Here is a 20,212-nt window from a genome sequence, read left to right as displayed (position 1 = left end):
CACTTTTCAAAGATACCATAATAGAGGCTCAACTTAAATGTATACCCCAAATTAAAAAACCACAGTAAAAGAACTAAAAAAGAGCCACCATGGCTTAACAACCATGTAAAAGAAGCAGTGAGAGATAAAAAGGCATCTTTTTAAAAGTGGAGGTCAGATCCTAGTGAGGTAAATAGAAAGGAGCATAAACACTGCCAAATTAAATGTAAAAATGTAATAAGAAAAGCCAAAAAAGAGTATGAAGAACAGCTGGCCAAAAACTCAAAAGGTAATAAAATGTTTAAATACATCAGAAGCAGGAAGCCTGCTAAACAACCAGTGGGGCCTTTGGATGATTGAGATACTAAAGGAGCACTTAAAGATGAAGTCATCGCAGAGAAACTAAATGAATTCTTTGCTTTAGTCTTCACAGCTGAGGATGTTAGGGAGATTCCCAAACCTGAGCCGTCTTTTGTAGGTGACAAATCTGAGGAATTGTCACAAATTGAAGTGTCACTAGAGGAAGTTTTGGAATTAATTGAGAAACTTAACAGAAACTTAACCAGATGGCATTCACCCAAGAGTTCTCAAAGAACTCAAATGTGAAATTGTGGAACTATTAACTACGGTTTGTAACCTGTCCTTTAAATCAGCTACTGTACCCAATGACTGGGAGATAGCTAATGTAATGCCAATATTTAAGAAGGGCTCTAGGAGGTGATCCTGGCAATTACAGATCAGTAAGTCTAACGTCAGTAGCAGGCAAATTAGTTGAAACAATAGTAAAGAATAAAATTGTCAGACACGTAGAAGAACCTAAATTGTTGCGCAAAAGTCAACATGGTTTCTGTAAAGGGAGATCATGTCTTACTAATCTATTAGAGTTCTTTGAGGGGGTCAACAAACATGTGGACAAGGGGGATCCAGTGGACATAGTGTACTTAGATTTCCAGAAAGCCTTTGACAAGGTCCCTCACCAAAGGCTCTTACGGAAATTAAGTTGTCATGGGATAAGAGGGAAGATACTTTCATGGATTAAGAACTGGTTAAAAGACAGGGAACAAAGGGTAGGAATAAATGGTAAATTTTCAGAATGGAGAGGGGTAACTAGTGGTGTTCCCCAAGGGTCAGTCCTAGGACCAATCCTATTCAACTTACTCATAAATGATCTGGAGAAAGGGGTAAACAGTGAGGTCGCAAAGTTTCCAGATGATACTAAACTGCTCAAGATAGTTAAGACCAAAGCAGACTGTGAAGAACTTTTAAAAAAAAATAATAACCCCAACTATACATACAATATGATAGGGGCTAATTTAGCTACAACTAATCAGGAGAAGGATCTTGGGGTCATCATGGATAATTCTCTGAAGACGTCCACGCAGTGTGCAGCGGCAGTCAAAAAGGCCAATAGGATGTTAGGAATCATTAAAAAAGGGATAGAGAATAAGACAGAGAATATTTTATTGCCCTTATATAAATCCATGGTATGCCCACATCTTGAATACTGTGTACAGATGTGATCCCCTCATCTCAAAAAAGATATACTGGCATTAGAAAAGGTTCAGAAAAGGGCAACTAAAATGATTAGCGGTTTGGAACGGGTCCCATATGACGAGAGATTAAAGAGGCTAGGACTTTTCAGCTTGGAAAAGAGGAGACTAAGGGGGGATATGATAGAGGTATATAAAATCATGAGTGGTATGGAGAAAGTGAATAAGGAAAAGTTAATTACTTGTTCCCATAATATAAGAACTAGGGGCCACCAAATGAAATTAATGGGTAGCAGATTTAAAACAAATAAAAGGAAGTTCTTCACTCAGCGCACAGTCAAGCTGTGGAACACCTTGTTCTTTGGTAAGCTTCTTACAGCTACTCACCCTGTATGAAGGCAGTATCAGTTTCAATGAGTAGCATTAGATAGCTTTCTGTAATTCAAGGAGAAGCTAGGTATTTGCCTAAAGCACATGACATTGTAGCCTATTAGTCTAATAAATCTGAATTTGTTATGCAGGTAATAGCTGTAGAAGGTAGTTTTGATGAGACAATACTTCAGGTTAAGCCCTATGCATGAAGGATGTCTTTATACTGTACCTAGGAAAAGGCCCAATTCTACTGTGCTCTACTGTAGCAGGGCTTTTTTGTGTATGTAATATTAAGGGGCTGAGTACAGGCAGCCTCACATCTACATTGCAGACTCAACCCCAGTCTGCACTGGTAGCCAAATTATAGTCTGATGTTGGTGCCCTCAGGCCCAACCGGTCACGCTGCCTTTTGAATGGCTGGTCATTTAAAAATGCTGGAATGTTACAAGATCAAGGTTTAAAACTCCCTCTACAGCCCTAGCTGCAAGACATCTTCCAGCAGGTATTATTGCAAGTCACTATTTGTTTGGCTCTGGGATTGACTGCTCTGTGTGCAAGAAGAGGAACAGTGGCTACCTTAGTCACCTCTACCTCAACATGCTCTTATATGCTTAACTGCTTCTCCCTAATGCCTCATCTTCAAACACAGTCTACACATTTGACACAACGTAGCCGAGTCTTTCTTTCTGAAGCACTCAGTGATGTTAGCTAGGTATATCAGTCTGAACAGAGTTCATATAACTGTTAAATTTATATTTAAATAACCAATCACTGCCATGGTGGAACTGAGATTAGGTGTGACCTGTGGAAGACAAAACATCCTATATGTAGAGGGCAAGTGGCTGACAGCAACTTAGGGAAATTTTAGGAAGAGACTGCATCTCAGTACAGCTTACTGCCTAGCTTCCAATGCATGTTACCTTCAAGAGCATGGACAATGCCATGAACAGCCTGGTTATACATGATTTTCCAAAACAAGAGGCTAGGTGTGAGTTCAGCAACAGCGGATAGTGGCAGGAGTTCAAAACCCAGCCAGTCTATGCCCTGCTGCTGACACCATCCTTAGGCTGAACTGTTCCTGATCCAATTAAGCTGGAAAGAATGATGGGTGCCTGAGCAACTGACAAGTCTGCCAGAGGCAGTCAGGACTCACTGTTGCTCAGAACAGTACAGCTGAATGACTTGCCTATTACTTTGGAGACAAGAAATACTCTTGGGTTAGACCCAAGTATACCTGTAAATCCATACAGCTACCCAAGAGTGTTCCCAACTGCTCTGACTGCATAACGTCACAGGAGTCTTCCTCTCAAGCTATTTATTTCCCGTAAGTCTTTTGTAAGCCAACTAGACTAGTTTAAAAACAAACCTACATTCTTAAATTGATAGCTAGTTTGTTCTTCTCTACATTTATAATTCAGGGTAGGCGTACCACAAAAAAGCTTCTTTGCCACAGATATCAGTCAAAATATAATTTCAGCATATCTTACAATTTTATGTAAGCCTCCAACTCAAATGCTATTGTTAATCATAGTACATAATCCATCTGTTAAATATGCATCAAGTTGGCTACAACTGAACCCAACTGCTCTAATTTCAGGGCTAGATCCTTGGGTCCAATCAAGCTATACTCAATGCAAGCCCTGAGAAGAGGGGACAGAGATGGCATAGTGCTATTATTCCACTCACCCAATAGCTGGGGATTGCTGGAATATGAGGTACTCTGACCAAGACCCTAGGAGCAGATGGTGTAGAACCAACAGCAGCAGCTTTTGCCATCCAGGGACTCCTTTATGCGAGACAAATTCCCAACTGGCAGCTAAGGCCTTGTCTACACACGGGAATAGCTCAGAATAGCTATTCCACAGTAACTCCTTGTGTGGACAATTATTCCGCACTCAGAGTACCTTTGGGTGGTTTAGCTTAATCCACTTTGGAAGTGGAGTAGTGCAGAATCGCTATTGTTTTAAATTCACTCCTATCTTATTTTGCAATAGCTGCCCTGTATGGACAAGCCCGATGCCAGATTTCCATTACCTTTGTGCATGGCTCCAACAGTGCAAGAGCACATGACCCAGGCTCTGGCTCTGGCTCTATCTTCAAAAGCAGCAGTGCCAGGGTATAACAAAGACAAGGAAGATATTAGTAATTTGCCCCAGGAAAGCACTAAGGAATTTTAAGCACAAGTACCCAAATCTCCTTACTGTTCCTTTTTTGCATTATCCAGGCCATAAAAGATTCTGAATCCACTACAATTAGAACTGATAAGGTTTCAAAAAGTGACACCCACCCATTTTCAAAGTAACTGATAAGACTAAGGTTACTATTATTGATGTTGCAAACTTGTTTAGAGATTGATGCTACTTAAAATTTGTAAGGAGTAGATGACCTTAGACAAGGTCTTATTTTAGCACTTCATGGAGATTTACATAAAAAGCTGTATTGAAAAGTAACCTCCCAGAAGTTCATTTTTGCTCTCTAGCTTTTGGATCTAGACTTTAGACATCAATACAGACTTACCTAACTTTTACTTTAGGTCTCTAAATAAATAAATAAATAAATGCTCTGAGCACTTCTTCAATAAACCAGTATCAATAAGCTATGCTGGCATGTGCATTATTTAGCTACTACTGCACTTCTTGGACAGCTGAAAGAACTCTATTCTGGCTTTCGGCCTCACCACACATGAAGGGGTAAGACACTAAGTGCCTCACCATGTTGTAGTTTATTGCTTCATATTTCTTCTATGAAGAAGGAGAATGCTAATTTCTTCTCAGAACTCTAGAAGACATGGAAAACAAAAGGCTGAGATGATTAACAAAGTTTCAAAAGTTATGTTGGGTAAATAAGTAATTTGTTTGGGGGTGGAGGTGAGGAAAGGTATAAAAATATTTTTATTTGTCCTGGGAATCAGAATGACTAGGGACTTACCACTAGTGATGAGTTGAATAAATGTGGAATTGTGTGGCATTTCAGAGATTTCACTGTTTAGCAACCGCTACACAACAAAGCTATTACCATGTAAAGTGATTGTTGAAAACAGTAATACACCAGTATAGTAGGTTTGGAAAGGTCAACTTTTTAATAACTGCTTTTCTCACCCTGTCATGTCATGCAGTTACAAAGTAGTTAGAAAAAACATGAGTTCCGCAGAGGGATTAGGTTTGGTTGTTTTTTAAAAAAATTCTTATTCATTACATAAATAACATCTGGCACTTCAATGGGACTCCACTGGACTAAGGCCTTGACAAAAACTCAAAAAGCTATGTTTGATCTAATACTATATCAAGGTCCGTTTTGTTACAATTGAATATGTTCAGAATATGCAAGCTTTCCCAATAAAGAAAAAAAATAGAAAGTCAATGTGTGTTAAGACATTGCATAAGGTCTACAGCAGCAGTCTAGCTCCTCTGTAGTTAGCCCAACAGTTTCAGGGTTAGACTCCACTTCTAATTGTTCATTGAGGCAACTTAATGTTCAGAAAAAAGCCTCTAGAAATAAGATGACTGAAAAGAATTAACGTTAAAAAAAGTTAGGGTTTGCTGGACTACATATATATATGATTATACATATCAACTTCAGATAATCTTAAAAAAACCTATAACTGAGTGGTTATGTAGAGCGACTTGATTAAAACATAACCAGATATATGTTTGCTGGATATTTGTACACAATGATACTGTTTCACCTTATAAAAATTCTAGCTCCTGTCACCTCTTTAATGTATCTCACAATGCTTGAGTAAAGTTCAGGTTCAATTAGTGATTAAAGGCAGTCCTATAGAAGACGCACAGTTTATAAAAGAGAAAAAACATTGCCTAAAAAACCCCCAGGCCTGGAGTTCTGCAACAAGTAGAAGTTAGAGAGTTCTATCAAAGTTACTCCCTGCAGGAGGCCCATTCTGCCTTGGACAATGCCACAGCATTGATCATACAAGGCCTTACTGAAAGTGCCAAAGCCAAAATTACATCATTAAACAAAAGTGCATGAAGTAATAGGATGAACTAACTGCTCATCTAGTACAGTATGTTATGAAATTTGATAGGTTGCCCACGTAACATGACTGTTTATCCATTCAAGAAGTGTACCTTTTTATTTTAAAGGTGAAATACCCAGAATGGCCCCCACAAGCGCAGATGAACTGGTTATTTTTAGATACATATTTGTATTCAATACCTAATCCATGGATTTTTCTTTATTATTTAAAAAAAAAAAAAAATTTGGACTGCAACTAATTCAGAATAGTACCCACTATAATGTCAGAGGAAAGAGGAATTTTGTGGTTACATGTAAACTTGCGATAAGCTTCTCAAGAAGAGGGTACACAATGGCAGGAAAAGTAAGGGTATCAATAAGGATAGGTAATGACCCGTTTATGTAAAGGTCAAACCAGCCTCATTGTACACCTTGAAGACTTTCTCAATTGCATTGACGTAGGCAGCTGTTCTCAGGTCCAGACCCAAGTTGTACTTCATGGCAGTGCGCATGATTTGCTGAAGAGAAATGAAAGAAGGAAGTTTTTTATGATTGCTTGAAAAGCCTTTCCATGTACACTATTTTCAAGGAATTTCAGAGAGGGGCTAAGGCTCAGTACAGAGGGATCCTAGTATTCAGATTACAGCCCAGCATCCATAAGGCTTAAGTCTTTCCTAGATTTCCATGGTGCCACTTCTAATCATCAAAGACTCTATCCCCTCCATGTTTGTAAAATCTTCACAAAAGCCATGGAGTATCCAGTGGACTTCATGCCGCCTTCTGCAGTATTTTCCATTGGAGGGACAGTATGGTCTACATATATGTGGTGATATTAAATATAGCTTTGAAAATATTTCTGCTCCAAGAGATTTCTATAACATAAAAAGATAAATGATGGGGCTCTCCAATGGGTAAACTTTTTATCAAAAAATATGCTTGCTAAATCCACACAAGTTGACTTTAACTTTGTTTTCAGTTTCTGGATGGCCTACAACATCCAATTAAAGGTCTCCACACAAACATCTATTCAAAGGAGTGTCATATGTGCAGTGACTACTACTATTGTCAATAGCTGTCTTCTATTTTAAGTGCAAGGAAATAGTGCCGTCCATTGATATCACTACATGCTGACTTCGTTTGCTTTTGTGACGGTTATGTTTATGTCTCCTTGCTACAACTCTGCATGTTAATGCAATACTTACTCTGGCGGAACGCTCCATGGTGTAAGCCAATCCAGAGTGGACGATGTCTTTCTCAGATGCACCCTGAAAGGGAATGAATGCAATCCGGGTTCAATATGACATGAATAAATATGCAATATTATTGACTTTCTCTTAGTACATCAAACTAACACGCTGGGTTCCGATAATTAGTCATCTTGCTTTCACGGTAGATTTCTTCAAATTTTTAATATTTTTTTTTAATATCTGGTAAAAGGAGACTAATATGTGAACACTGCTAATTCAGTGGGTGATCTTACAGACAGTAAGCCCTTGCATATGGTATGTGAAATGTTTAGAGGTTCAAGAAAAAGGGAAGATAGACTCTAGATATCAAGCCCGCAGCGAATAAAATGCCCAGTAGTGGCACTCTGACTTTAGTGTTTCTACAGAGAACTACAATTTCTTACTTTTACATTTATAAATTCAATGAAGATATATTCTGGAATAAGGAAGATTCTTTTTACAAAACACTTCTAGGATAAAATGTTGCTCTACTGAATGAGTTGGTCAGGACTTATGCAAGAATGAACAAGCTATTTGGTCCCGGTTTCTCAATACATTTCTTATGCAGAATACAGGAATACTTAAAAAATCCTGAAGTGGGATGACTAACACAAACCTCAATCTTTAATATTTTTATTCCTAGGGCAGCCACAAGACTGGTAAATTAGGACTGGATATCATTCTAAGAGAATTTCTGTTTGAGATATAGCATATATGATCTTGACACAACGGTTACAGTCTGAAGATCTACGGCCTGTGTTGTGAAAGTGTTCAGAACACATCACCCCACTGGTCCCTTCTGGCCTTAAACTCTATGAAATCAGTGTACTAGGCTTCTGACTCAGTCTAACATGTGACCTTTCATGAATATTTAGCTCACTATTGAGAAACTCTCTGCCTCTGAAGTACCTATTTGCAATTCCTCTTCCTTTCAAAATGATATAAAACAGTAACATATTAATTGTCTATTGCCCCCCTCAAAAATCCTTTAATTATATTTTCATATAGTTATGTATGTGTAAGAAAGGAAGAGTGTTTTTTAGAATACTGGAGTTGGTGATGACTTCATATAAACAGCAACAATTCTGAGTAACGTTTTTGGAACATATCACTGAAGAATAAGAGGTAGGCACATGAGAAACATGTTCAGTAAATCAACCTATGTATATAGTGTTACTGTAGAAGAGACTAAATACAGTTTAGATTTTGTAACTCTGCAAAAGGAGGCAGGTTTTTGCACTCTAAACAGTGAGTGGTATTACAAAGCAACCGTCTGATTAACAATGTAAGACCAAATGACTTGTATGTACACACTAAATTTCAGCTTTAGAAGAACTTTAGAGCTAAAAATGTTCTGTGGAGTCAGGTGCATGATACCAACTGGACATAGCTAGCCTGTCTGCCATACTACTGGGCATTTCAGATCATCCTATTCGATCGTGTAACTAACCACACATTAATGCCTTATGGCAAAAACATATGCCCAACAGAAAAATAATGGATTTTATTTACAATTATAATACTAGAATACAACTGGAGTAACAAAGATTAAAAGCATCACAGCAGCTACTTACTGATATCCTATCCTGGAATTCTGCTGTAGGCACAACTGGAATAGTTCCACCGTGTTTCCCAAACTTTCTTTCCAAGCTTTCCTGGACAGACACTGGAAGGGGAAGGAAAACAAGGCAAGTTAAATTTCAGCAGCGAGAGAATAACTTTCCAGTGAGAGTATTTTTAAAGAGTTTCAGCACTCATTACTTCAACCAGCAGCATAAACTGAGCTGTGCTAGGTAACCTTTTAAAGAACTGCAACAAAGTTTGAGTCCGATTGCTTTGATATACAAAGGCTTCAAATTAGAAACCTCAAGGTCCCAAGTACTCTCTTTGCTGCAAGACAATTTGGAAGACTGGGATGGCGAAGTAGAGATGGAGGTGGAAGAGCTGCAGCCTAAACTCAACCAGCTAATATGTCACCATCTCAGTCCTCTATAAATGACCGCCTGAAGAGTATAGACCAATACTTCTAATGTAGAAACTTCAGGCACGGAGTTTCAGAGAGTAAAGTGAACAACCACTTCTCCTTTTTAGCTTATATTTAAGAAGGACAGCACTAACTAACAATAAAGCTTAAGAAGTTTTAAAAGCTTTCTAAGTTCCAAAGGAATTTAAAATGTCTGCACATAAGACACTGTCTCTTATGCAAGTTTTTGCATTTATATTGGTAGAGTTTCCTAACCAACTCTAACCTAACCATGTTTCAGATAAATGCAATTTTAAGGCACTGTTCTAAATGCTAGGAAGGACCCTCTACTACTTGAGCAATGCCAGAGCAGATGGGGTACACTATGTGAAGAGGCTATGTTTAAAAAAGATTCCTTATCTAAATTTTGTCAACTCCATTAAGTTCTGAGAAACTAAGGCATTTGTTACTGCTATTTCGTTTTGCGATGAAGTGTTATTTAAACCTGGTGACAAGTCTTACAGTTCTTCTACTCCATGAAGCTTATTTTTTTCATAAAATCAGCATTCTGGTCAGGAAATGGGAAGCCCAAACAATGGCCTCCAAGTCAGGAGCCAAGACGGCCAGAAGCCACGTTTCAAGAATAGCCATATCAATTACATTACTGCACTTCACAGAAATCCGACTGTGCTGTACCTGCTCAGTGTCATAATGCAGGGATCTTCAAAGCTGTAATTTGTTGATTAGATTAGCCAAATACACAGTTGAAGGTTTTTGGATTTTGTTTGTACACTGAAGAGAGCTAATATTTTCTTTCATAAGGGATTTGAATTAGTATTTGTAAGGCATTTTGACAATATCAAAAGCTAAGTATCACTTCATGAAGACACTGTTAGTTTTCTACAATGTTTTCCTACGTATTACTCAATACATTAGTTAATCTTCACACTAGGTGTATTTGTAAGCTTTCCCACATACACTAGGAGCAGATTTAAAGAGAAGTTAAATTTAGAACATCTTTGTATTTGATTTCTTCCATGTTTGGCATAGAAAGATGTCAAATGTAACCTTGGTTTACTACGTAGTTGGTTAGAGTTCCTTTCTAGTTCAATTTATTTGTTGAAGAGCGAATAAAAGTAGAAGTAAGGCTTACTCAACAAGTGGTAGTTCGAATCCCTTTCGTATTTAAAAGTCAAGCGGCCATAGCTGACGTGGTTCAGGTTTTTCAGCCACTCAAAATAAGACACAGTTACACCACCAGCATTTAAATAGAGATCCTGCACGGAAACAACATTAATAGAAAGCTTTCTGAATGATAAACCTATAAGACACGACAACTTAGTTGTATTTTTAGAAGGCAAATTAAAATGCAAAAACATGAAAATCCTGTTTAAACATCACAGGCAGCACAGAGAATAATTAAGTCATTAATTCCCCTCAGGAGAGCACTGAAGTTATCAGGATTACAAGTTTTATTAATTTAAAAATGTATGAATTTAAAAAGCCTCAAATACAACTACACACGATTAACTGTTATTTTCCCCTCTCTCCACCTGTAAGTTTTTGGCAAGAAAATAAAAAAGCATGCATCAGACTAGCCAAATGAGCAAAATTTAAAATAAATCACTTGGCAGCAACATCACTTTCTTTAGAGATAGCATTCCCCTTCCCCAAAAAGGACCCTGCTGTCCTAGATAAGGTTTCTTTCAAGTAATCAGTGCAGCATGCAACCTTTTGTTATGGCTATACATTCCAGATTCATCTGTAGCACAAAGCTCTATCAAAACACCCATGTTCAGGTTTATTTCTAGAGCGCAGAAGACAATGGCCAAACTTTTCCCTACTTGGCTGCCTAACTTTAGGTACCCAGATAGGCAGCTCTGAGTTTCAAAAACCCTCCCACTGACTTCAATAAAAGTTAGACATCCAAGTATGAAAAATTCAGCCACTGCATTTAGACTCTCCCTCCCTACTCCACTCACTGGACTGGGCAGTTAACAAAGTGTCAATTCCCAGAAAGGAAAACCAAGATTTTAGGGATTTGTGTCAGTATTTGATAGGAATAACTGTAAATTGTTTTTCTTTTGAAAATGTCGCTCCCATGCAATAGATGAATTTAAGTAAGTGAACATGGCTGTAATGAGAGATCTGGGATTTGAGGATAGTTACCTCACGAGTCTTGAGTGAAGTTAGAACACCAATTTTCAAGGTGAGAGGCACAGAAGGGAGGGCATTGTAGGAATGGTTTTCATAGGAAAATTATTCTGAACACGTAAGTGATTCTTAAAGAATATTAATTCTAAGGTTGATCCTGTGATCAGGAGAAAGAATGCATTTGCAGACAGACCCAGTCTACTTTCCATTAGTGTTGGCAAAATAATCTTACAGGAATGACCATGATATTCCGCTCCAAAAAGATTTTATCGGCCTCCGGGGTTGTAGGTCCATTGGCACCTTCAGCAATAATCTAGGGAAAGAACCAGGACACAATAATTATTGACACACAGAGGCATATATTTATATTCACACCAATAGCTGGAGTAAATATGGAGAAAGACATTTGCCATACTGTTTCTTGTTTTAATATTTAGTTTAACTCTTCTTCTTACTTTTGCTTTGACCTTGTGAGCATTGGATTTAGTCAACTGTTTCTCACTGGCAGCAGGGATGAGAATGTCACAGTCTGATTCCAAGATGTTGCCATCATATGGTTGTGCTTTGGGGAAGCCGACAATTGTCCCATGTTGCTGTTTGAGGGGAAGAGAAGTGTGACTATCGGTTATTTTCAGTACCATTATTGCACAACATAATCTTCACTTACTCTTTTATATTAAAATGGGAAAGACCATAGCTTTGACAGCCATGCATCCTTCTTTGAAGAATGTCTTTGCATGTGTCTGTACAACACTTTCCACAGCATGTCTACTGCACTATGTTTTTAAAACTAACACAAATGCCCTCCTTCAGCTACTATTACCGCAAGTACCATAAAAAAAAATCCAAATACCATCAAATTTTCAATTAAACCTTAAATGCTCTAAACAGACACTGTACAATTCTATTAGGTTTGTATAAGCACTCTACTCCATTCGAGACAGGTGAAACACTTCATTTACTTGCACTTTAGAGAAACAGAATGTAAGTTTACCATACTAGAAGAGTGAGAAAAAAGGGGTCTGCTTCCTTGCTTGTTCCCCAATCTTGAATTAAAAACAATGTCAATTCAAACACCTACTAATCCATCTCAGTAAGTAAAAGAGATATAAGGAACAGCATGTTCAAAAAGACAGTATAAAATGTGATTGCCATTCCTATTTACATGGGCAGCCAAGGATCATCCCACTAAGGCTGTTGGATAAAAAGTTGAGACTTAATACAGTTCACATTAAAATTAAATCAAGATCAGCTAGTGTCAATTAATTTAAACGCCTGAAATACATTCATATTGATTAGATTCTACAATCTGTTTACAGTGCATCTGTGGGATAAGAATGAAAATTAAGAGTATGCTCACCCTAAACTCAAAAATACACTCTAAAAACAGAGGTGAATCTCATGCAGCATCCATGGAAGATCCTTACATATATTTTCAAAATATCAGTCTAGATCAGAGGTCGGCAACCTTTCAAAAGTGGTGTGCCAAGTCTTCATTTATTCACTCTAATTTACATTTTTTAACGATTACTGTAATATACTAAGTTTTTAAGCTAATTGTAGTGTACTTTTTGATAAGGGCTAGGCCAGGAGCAGAGCCCTGGGCTGGCTGCAGGTACTCCAAGCCAGCAGGAGGGCTGAACAGGGCCGGAGGCCTCGACCCTGGTTAGCAGGGGGGGCTGGAAAGCTGGAACCCCAGACCAGCAGTGATGTGAGCGGGGCCGGCGGCTAGTATCCCAGGCTGGCAGCAGGCTGAGCTGGGTGGTAGACAGAACCCCAGACCAGCAGTGACTCACCTGCTGCCGGTCTGGAGTTCCGCCTGCTCCTGCCAGCCGGGGTCCCGGCTGCCGGCCCCACTCAGCCCACTGCCGGCCGGGGGTTCTGTTCATTCAGGCCATCAGCAGGCTTAGCGGGGCCAGCAGCCGGGACCCTGGCTGGCAGCAGCATGCCAGTAAAAATCGGCTCACGTGCCGCCTTTGGCATGCATGCCACAGTTTGCCGACCCCTGGTCTAGATTTTAAGTATATCAGAACATCTACAAATAATCACTACTGCTGCAGTACACAAATTACTATTTTATATTAAGATAGAAAAGGCACTTAATTTTAAGCACTACATCTCTTGACTCTAATATACGCCTGGGGGAATTCTGCACCACTATGCACACCCAGAATTCATGCCCTCTGCAGATTTTTTTTCCTCCACAGAAAATAGATTCTGTCAGGGAGGTGCTACAATTACAAGTTTGCCCACCAGAGCCTGCTGTGGTGCTAGAAGAGAGGGAAGCGGGCTCAGGGCCAGAGCAGCCAGCTGCAGAGAGGGGGCAGTGGCTACCTTCCTCACAGTGCCCTGTCTGTGGGGCCAGGTGAAGAGACACTCGATATTAAGGGGGTGGGGGAGGGGAATAAAACGGGACACATTGGCTGCTTGGGAGGTCATAGATTGGGGCTCAGAAGGGCTAATGGGAGGGACAGACTGGGGCGGGAGCACAGGAGCTAGTGGAAGGACACCAATGAGCCAGGTGCTGAATGGGAGTGGGGGTGCAGGGACAAGGGCAGATGTGCATGACTGAATGGGAGAGACTAGGGGTCAGCCAGGGTCTCCATGGGGGAGGCTCCACAACTCCCTAATAATCCCTCTTCCCCAACAAAAATACCTGTTCTATACTTCTCCCCACCACACCCAACACCTCTCCAGGTTCACTCCCAGGCTCCTTCCCAGCAATTACTTCCCTCTCCCTCAGCTCCTTCACTACCTCTCACTCCCACAAGCCTTTGTACTGCTTCTGAGGGGGTGCAGAAAATACATTTCTGTATTATAGGTTAAATGAATTATTACTCAAAGTTCTGTATTAATATGCCTAGCAAGGAATCTATTTGTCAAAAAATATTTCCTGAATCTTTTTAGTCATCTGTATTGTTAGACATGCTTGCTGAAAGGTATTTTGAAATAAGTGACCAAAATAATTGAAATCGGCATATTTATATTGTGTAATTTTGGCAAATAAAATATGCTGACTTTTGCAGCATTTTAAAATATTGTGCACAAATTTTTTTTTTTTTGGGTGCAAAATTCCCCAAGAGTACTAATAAGACTAATCAAGAGCTCTTCCTGGGAGCACGATAAAAGCCTAAAGCAAATGGTTAAATGCTAAGGATCCTAATCTATTAAAAAAAAAATGTAGGGAGTTTAGTTAAACATGAAGTAATATTTTACGCCTAAACGGACAGACAGTGCCCCTTTAAATGTCTACTCAACATTGCTATATTTGGAAGCTAGCAAGTTAAAGCCACAATTTACAAGACCATATTCAATTTCCTCAAAATGAACTTCATCTCTTTTCTTGAGCATGGAAGTTGCTCAAAAAACTTCTATCTGTCCATATAACAGATGGCACAGAGGCTGCAGCTATGCAAGCTCGCCCGTAGTACTACACTAGTAAGTCTAAATGAGAAGTTCTCATCCTGTTCCAAACGAGGACCCTTTCCTTCCACCTTCTGCAATCTAGCTGGGACACTGCTGCTATTTAGTAACATGGGGGGGGGGGGGGGGGAGGAGATTGTGACCCCCCCCCCCCCCACACACACACACACATTAAGAATTATCTAAACCAGGGTAATTTAGTTTGTTTGGATGCAATCCTTTGCCTTTTTGCAGAGACTCCGATCCGCAACTGTGCCTATCTGGGTGGCGACGGGCAATGTAGGGAAATGAACAGACTAGCACCACTCAGGCTATCAAAGCCATGAAACCAATCAGTATTAATCAATTTGGTCTGCATTCAAGCTAGTGAAAATGGTATACTAAAAACACAGTTGCCAATCCTGAACATTGTCTGATGAGCAATTTATAGAGCACTGCTGATCATAATTTGCAAATATTCCGTACGATTAACACCAGCCTCTAGTCATCTCCAGTATTTTCAGAGTTTACACACGGAGCAATATGTAAGTCTCATACCAATTTGTAATCTTCTAGTTCTTTGGGGTCAATCCCATCAGGATTCCAGATATTACCATCAATCTCTCCAATACCAACACATTTAGCACCAAAACGATGAAGGTATCTCATAGAATGCAAGCCCACATTACCGAATCCCTGTAAATAAAAATGGGGAGAATAGAAGGAAGAGCAGTTAAATCATGTGAAATGAGCCCACAAGTCTTAAAACATTTGATCCTTATAAGCATATATCTGCTTTTCACCTTTTTGTGTCATATGTTGGCATGGATATGGGATGGGGACATATTTGTGTACATTAACCACATTGGCCTGATGTTCTAGAGAGAGAATTACTGTTATAATGTACTTTGCAAGATCAGTGACAGAACTTACACATCATTCCAATATTTTTCTTCTAAAAAGTAGCATGCACGGTCCACCGAGATTCATTCAAGCTGCATACACTTGCAAAGATGCTACCAGTTACGTGATAGGAAGAAGGCATTTATTTTGTGAGAGAAAAACTCGCCTAGACGAAGCCCTCTCCTATTCCTAAATTCTGCTTTTCCATGGTTTTTTTTTTTTTTGCTTCCAGTTCCTGAACTATGTAACAGAGTGCTCGTGGTAATTTTGGGGATCATAAAATTTCAAAGACTAAAACTTCAGTTGAAATTTGTCATAAGTTACTTTTAATTTTTACTGTATTAATGTACTTGTAAGTTTTCTTGAGGCTAGATGAACAGCTTTAAAGCTATTAATGTAGTCAATGTAATGTTTCATAACTACATCTGCCTTAATCACATATTTTCTGAATGTGCACATAACTGAATGTTGTATAGGATTCTGTGGACTTTTAAATGACAATTCCAGAATTTGCTTGACACTTGTATTCCTCTGGTCACTACAGATATGGGATACCTGCAAAATTTAAAGCCTCTAAGAGTGGCTCAAGTTCATTTTATTTATTAAAATACAACTGAATTATTTTCTCATGTTGACTCTTTAATGGAGCCCTGTTCTTCTGATAATCCATTTTATTGTCTCTAAAGCAGTCTTCCACAAAAATTATCGTTTTAAAGGATATGATCTTCTACTCTGCACTTCAATAGTAGCCTCTATCCATACATCAGACTGCTTTACAAATGTGAATTAAACCTTAGCTCCCTGGGATGTTATGCAGGTTTCTATATTTTACAGGTACGGAAGCAGGGATTAAGTGGCTTGCCCACGGTCACCCAGGAAGTCTTTGGCAGAGCTGGAAATAAGATTAACTCCAGGGAAGAGTGAATATGAAATTCCTCAATTTATTGCTTTCAAAGTATTTTGCATAGTTCCCCTTTTACATTAGATGCAAGCTTTGATACAAGAATTAAGTTCTATTTATGTATGGAGTTTGTCTTCAGTGCTGTGTCCTCATTTTTTCTTGATTAGTCTTCAGCTGTTTTGCCAAGTTTTCAGTTTGCTTGTTCAGTTTTAGACTTTTATATTTAGGCGCTGCCAATATGTGAATTCCAAAGAGCGGGGATGTTGATGTGCTATTGTGTTTCTACATAGGGTACAGGATGTTTGTCTCAGGTCACTGGTTAACTGGCACAGGACAGTAGGTTGCAATTAGGTGATGTTGTGGATTCATTACTAAAAATGTAGCAATCAGTCCTCTGCCATTTCTAACACTAGCCACATTGATATGAGAACAGTTCCAAATAAAGCATTCTAGACCATCATCCAGATTCCGCATTTAATTTAATAGCTCACTAATTATGTATTTATCCAACCTGATAAACAGGACAAATTTCAAAAAACCCTTGAAGGATATAATTATGCATGTTAAGTAGTATTAGAAATCCATTTCTCAGTGTAGTCTCTTTCTTCTCACCCAATATTCATGTCCTAAAACATGTAGCAGCATAGTTTGAATTAAGGGTCTTTTGAGGTCTCACAAAAGCCAAAATAATTCAGAACTAAAGCTGAAAATCTAGGTCATTATGTTGTCCTAAATACATCTCATTGTTTATCTCATAATACCACAGATCAGATAATACTCAAATTTTTCTGAGCTCTGCATTTTTTCTTTAGGATCCAAAAATAAGGTAACTAAAGGGCTCGTGTTTCCATTATATGGAATTACAGAATATACTTTTGCAAAAAGTGGGGTTACATTACACATGAAGTGTGTAATATCCCTTAGTTTAAAATCTCCAAGAACTTGGAAAAGATGTCTAGAGCTGTAAGAGTATGTCTCCATAGCAAAGAAAAACCTGCAGCTGGCCCATGCCAACCGACTCGAGCTCATGGGGCTCGGGTTGTGAGGCACTATCATTGCCTTGTAGACTTCCAGGCTCAGGCTGGAGCCCTAGCTTTGGGAACCTCCTACCCTACAATGTTTAGAGCCCAAGCTCCAGCCCAAGCCCAGAAGTCTACACAGCAACAGAATCATAGGAAGGGACCTCAAGAGGTCTTCTAGTCCAGTCCCCTACACTCAAGACAGGACTATGTCTTATCTAGACCATCCCTGACAAGTGTCCCTTTGCTCTTAAAAATCTCCATTGATGGAGGTTTCACAACCATCCTGGGCAATTTATTCCAGTGCTTAACTACACTGACAGTTAAAGTTTTCCTAATGTCCAACCTAAACCACCCTTGCTGCAATTTAAGCCCCTTGTTTCTTGTACCATCCTCAGAGGTTAAAGAACAATTTTTCTCCCTCCTCCTTGTAACCTTTTATACACTTGAAAACTTATGTCCCCTGAGTCTTCTCTTCTGCAGACTACACAAAGCCCAATTTTTTCAATCTTCCCTCATAGGTCATGTTTTCTAGACCTTTACTCATTTTTGTTGCTCTTCTCTGGATTTTCTCCAATTTATCCACACCTTTCCTGAACTGTGGTGCCCAGAAGTGGACATAATACTCCAGTTTAAGCCTAATCAGTATGGAGTAGAGCAGAATTACTTGTGTCTTACTTACAACACTCCTGCTAATACATCCCAGAATGATGTTTGCTTTTTTTTTTTGCAACAGCGCTAGACTGTTGACTCATATTTAGTTTGCGACCCATTATGACCCCCAGATCCCTTTCCGCAGTACTCCTTCCTAGGCAGTCATTTCCCATTTTGTAAATGTGCAACTGACTGTTCCTTCCTAAGTGAATTATTTGCATTTATCGTTATTAAATTTCATCCTAGTTATTTCAGACCATTCCTCCAGTTTGTCCAGATCATTTTGAATTTTAATCCTATCCTCCAGAGCAATGGTTCTCAACCATGGGTACACGTACCCCTGGGGATACGTAGAGGTCTTCCAGAGGGTACATCAACTCGTTTAGATATTTTCCTAGTTTTACAACAGGCTACATAAAAAGCACTGGCCAAGTCAGCACAAACTAAAATTTCATACAGACAATAACTCGCTTATACTGCTCTACATGCTATACACTGAAATGTAAGTACAATATTTATGTTCCAGTTGATTTATTTTATAATTACATGGTAAAAATGAGAAAGAAAGCAATATTTCAGTAATATCATGCTGTGACACTTTTGTATTTTTATGTCTGATTTTGTAAGCAAGTAGTTTAAGTGAGGAGTAACTTGGGGGTATACGAGACCACTCCTGAGCTGGCGGGCATGGGCTAGCCATGAGTTTTCCTTTGCTATATAGACATACTCAGTCTCTGAATACAACGTTGTTCTTAGAAAATGGCTGGAGTTTTGGCTGTGTGCCTATGTATATAATTTTTTTTAAAATGCAAAATAAAGGAGGACTCTTGTCTGGAAAGTGCTTCTGAAGTTTTAATTGATTGCAAGACTAATCTCTACAGTTATAAAACCTTACCAGGTCTACCATTTTAATAGTGATTTTAAAAGCAGCTACATTTCCAATTTTCTTCACCAAAACAACTGCATTTCTAGACAAATTACCTGGACTACGAATGTCTTATCCCCAAATCCTGGAGTCATTCCCAGAAGGCTCATATATGAAGCTTCATTGATGAAGTTTTCAATTCCATGGAAGAGACCACGACCGGTGGCAGAGATACGTCCGTGGATACCACCTTGGCTGATAGGTTTACCAGTGACACAAGCATGGGCATTAATATCCTGCAAGACAGTTTAGAATTCTATAAACTGCATCAATCTTTCCAAGAAAAGGATCAGTCAAACAACAGCTGAGGTATAATGTGTAGGTGAGCTTCAAACACATTAACAGATTTCTTTCCATGATGTACTTACATTATAGCTTTTACTGACAGCAATAATGAAGATATGAACCACCTTTTTAAGCTTACCTCTCCAAACTCCCTTGCTCAGCTTACCATAAGCATCCTAGAAAAATTCTACCCTGCCATACAATGTAGTGTAATTACATAACCACAGTACTTGAGATACTGTGCAATTTTCTGAAGTGTTGTGATTTGCACAATTCAGCTCTATGCTTACATTAATTTACAGTGGTCTGTTTATTTATAGTGATGTTGTAAGGATGAAGGGCCCAGAGAGAAGCTGCTATCTGACTAGCCACAGAAAGGCAGTGAGCTGTATGACTACAATTGTGATAACCATCATTGTTCTTGACAAATTAATCCTTTAAAACAACATAAAAAGTTTAGACATATCTATGGGCAGTTTAAAGATGATTAAACAGTTTTAGCTGCAAACAGTCACAACAGGAAACATAATTATTATTATCTGAAAGCACGCAGTACAGGCATACTAACAACTTTAGAAGTGAGTACACGCTGATCTGGCTGAGATGCTATCATAAGAAATTTACCCCCAAGTAACAGGTTTTACCCACACATGTCATGAACTAGTCTTTCCTACTGTCTGAAAAGAGGGGCCACAGTTGACCTCAAGAGGATAGCCTACAGTGCAAAGTCATCTGGAAAAACAGTAGATAAGTATCTTTTCCCACATGGAAAGGCACTCACATGCCACCAAACCCCCATCTTTTACACAGTCTCAAATGAAATAAACCTTCTACCTAGTTGCCTTACATGTGCTTGATAGCCAAAGTAAACCTTACTCCTTAAAACTCTGACAAAGATTAACATATAGGAGTCTCATTATCCTTCATTTTCCAACAGTGAGGTTCATCTTATTAAAAACTTTATTCC

The 20,212-nt window shown here is 38.9% G+C and overlaps 2 protein-coding genes across 4 annotated transcripts in view; one reads left to right on the top strand and one right to left on the bottom strand.

Annotated features, from left to right (window-relative positions):
• SHLD2 (shieldin complex subunit 2) overlaps positions 1–20,212 on the top strand; it is a 150,157-nt gene that overhangs the window by 21,150 nt on the left and 108,795 nt on the right. The window lies entirely within an intron of this gene.
• The window catches only part of GLUD1 (glutamate dehydrogenase 1), a 48,657-nt gene continuing 33,342 nt past the window's right edge, over positions 4,898–20,212 (bottom strand). For both annotated transcript variants that reach the window (XM_037904312.2, XM_037904313.2), the window contains exons 6-13: positions 19,017–19,196; positions 15,117–15,254; positions 11,612–11,749; positions 11,389–11,469; positions 10,156–10,279; positions 8,614–8,705; positions 7,016–7,078; positions 4,898–6,331 (exon numbers count right to left, since the gene is read on the bottom strand). In XM_037904312.2, coding sequence (XP_037760240.1) covers positions 6,212–6,331; positions 7,016–7,078; positions 8,614–8,705; positions 10,156–10,279; positions 11,389–11,469; positions 11,612–11,749; positions 15,117–15,254; positions 19,017–19,196 — 936 coding nt within the window. In that variant the 3' untranslated portion in view covers positions 4,898–6,211. The remainder of the gene's footprint in view (positions 6,332–7,015; positions 7,079–8,613; positions 8,706–10,155; positions 10,280–11,388; positions 11,470–11,611; positions 11,750–15,116; positions 15,255–19,016; positions 19,197–20,212) is intronic.

The sequence above is a fragment of the Chelonia mydas genome, chromosome 7 (genome assembly GCF_015237465.2).
Source record: "Chelonia mydas isolate rCheMyd1 chromosome 7, rCheMyd1.pri.v2, whole genome shotgun sequence".
Classification (NCBI taxonomy): domain Eukaryota; kingdom Metazoa; phylum Chordata; order Testudines; family Cheloniidae; genus Chelonia; species Chelonia mydas.
This window is presented reverse-complemented; position numbering and strand designations above follow the sequence as displayed.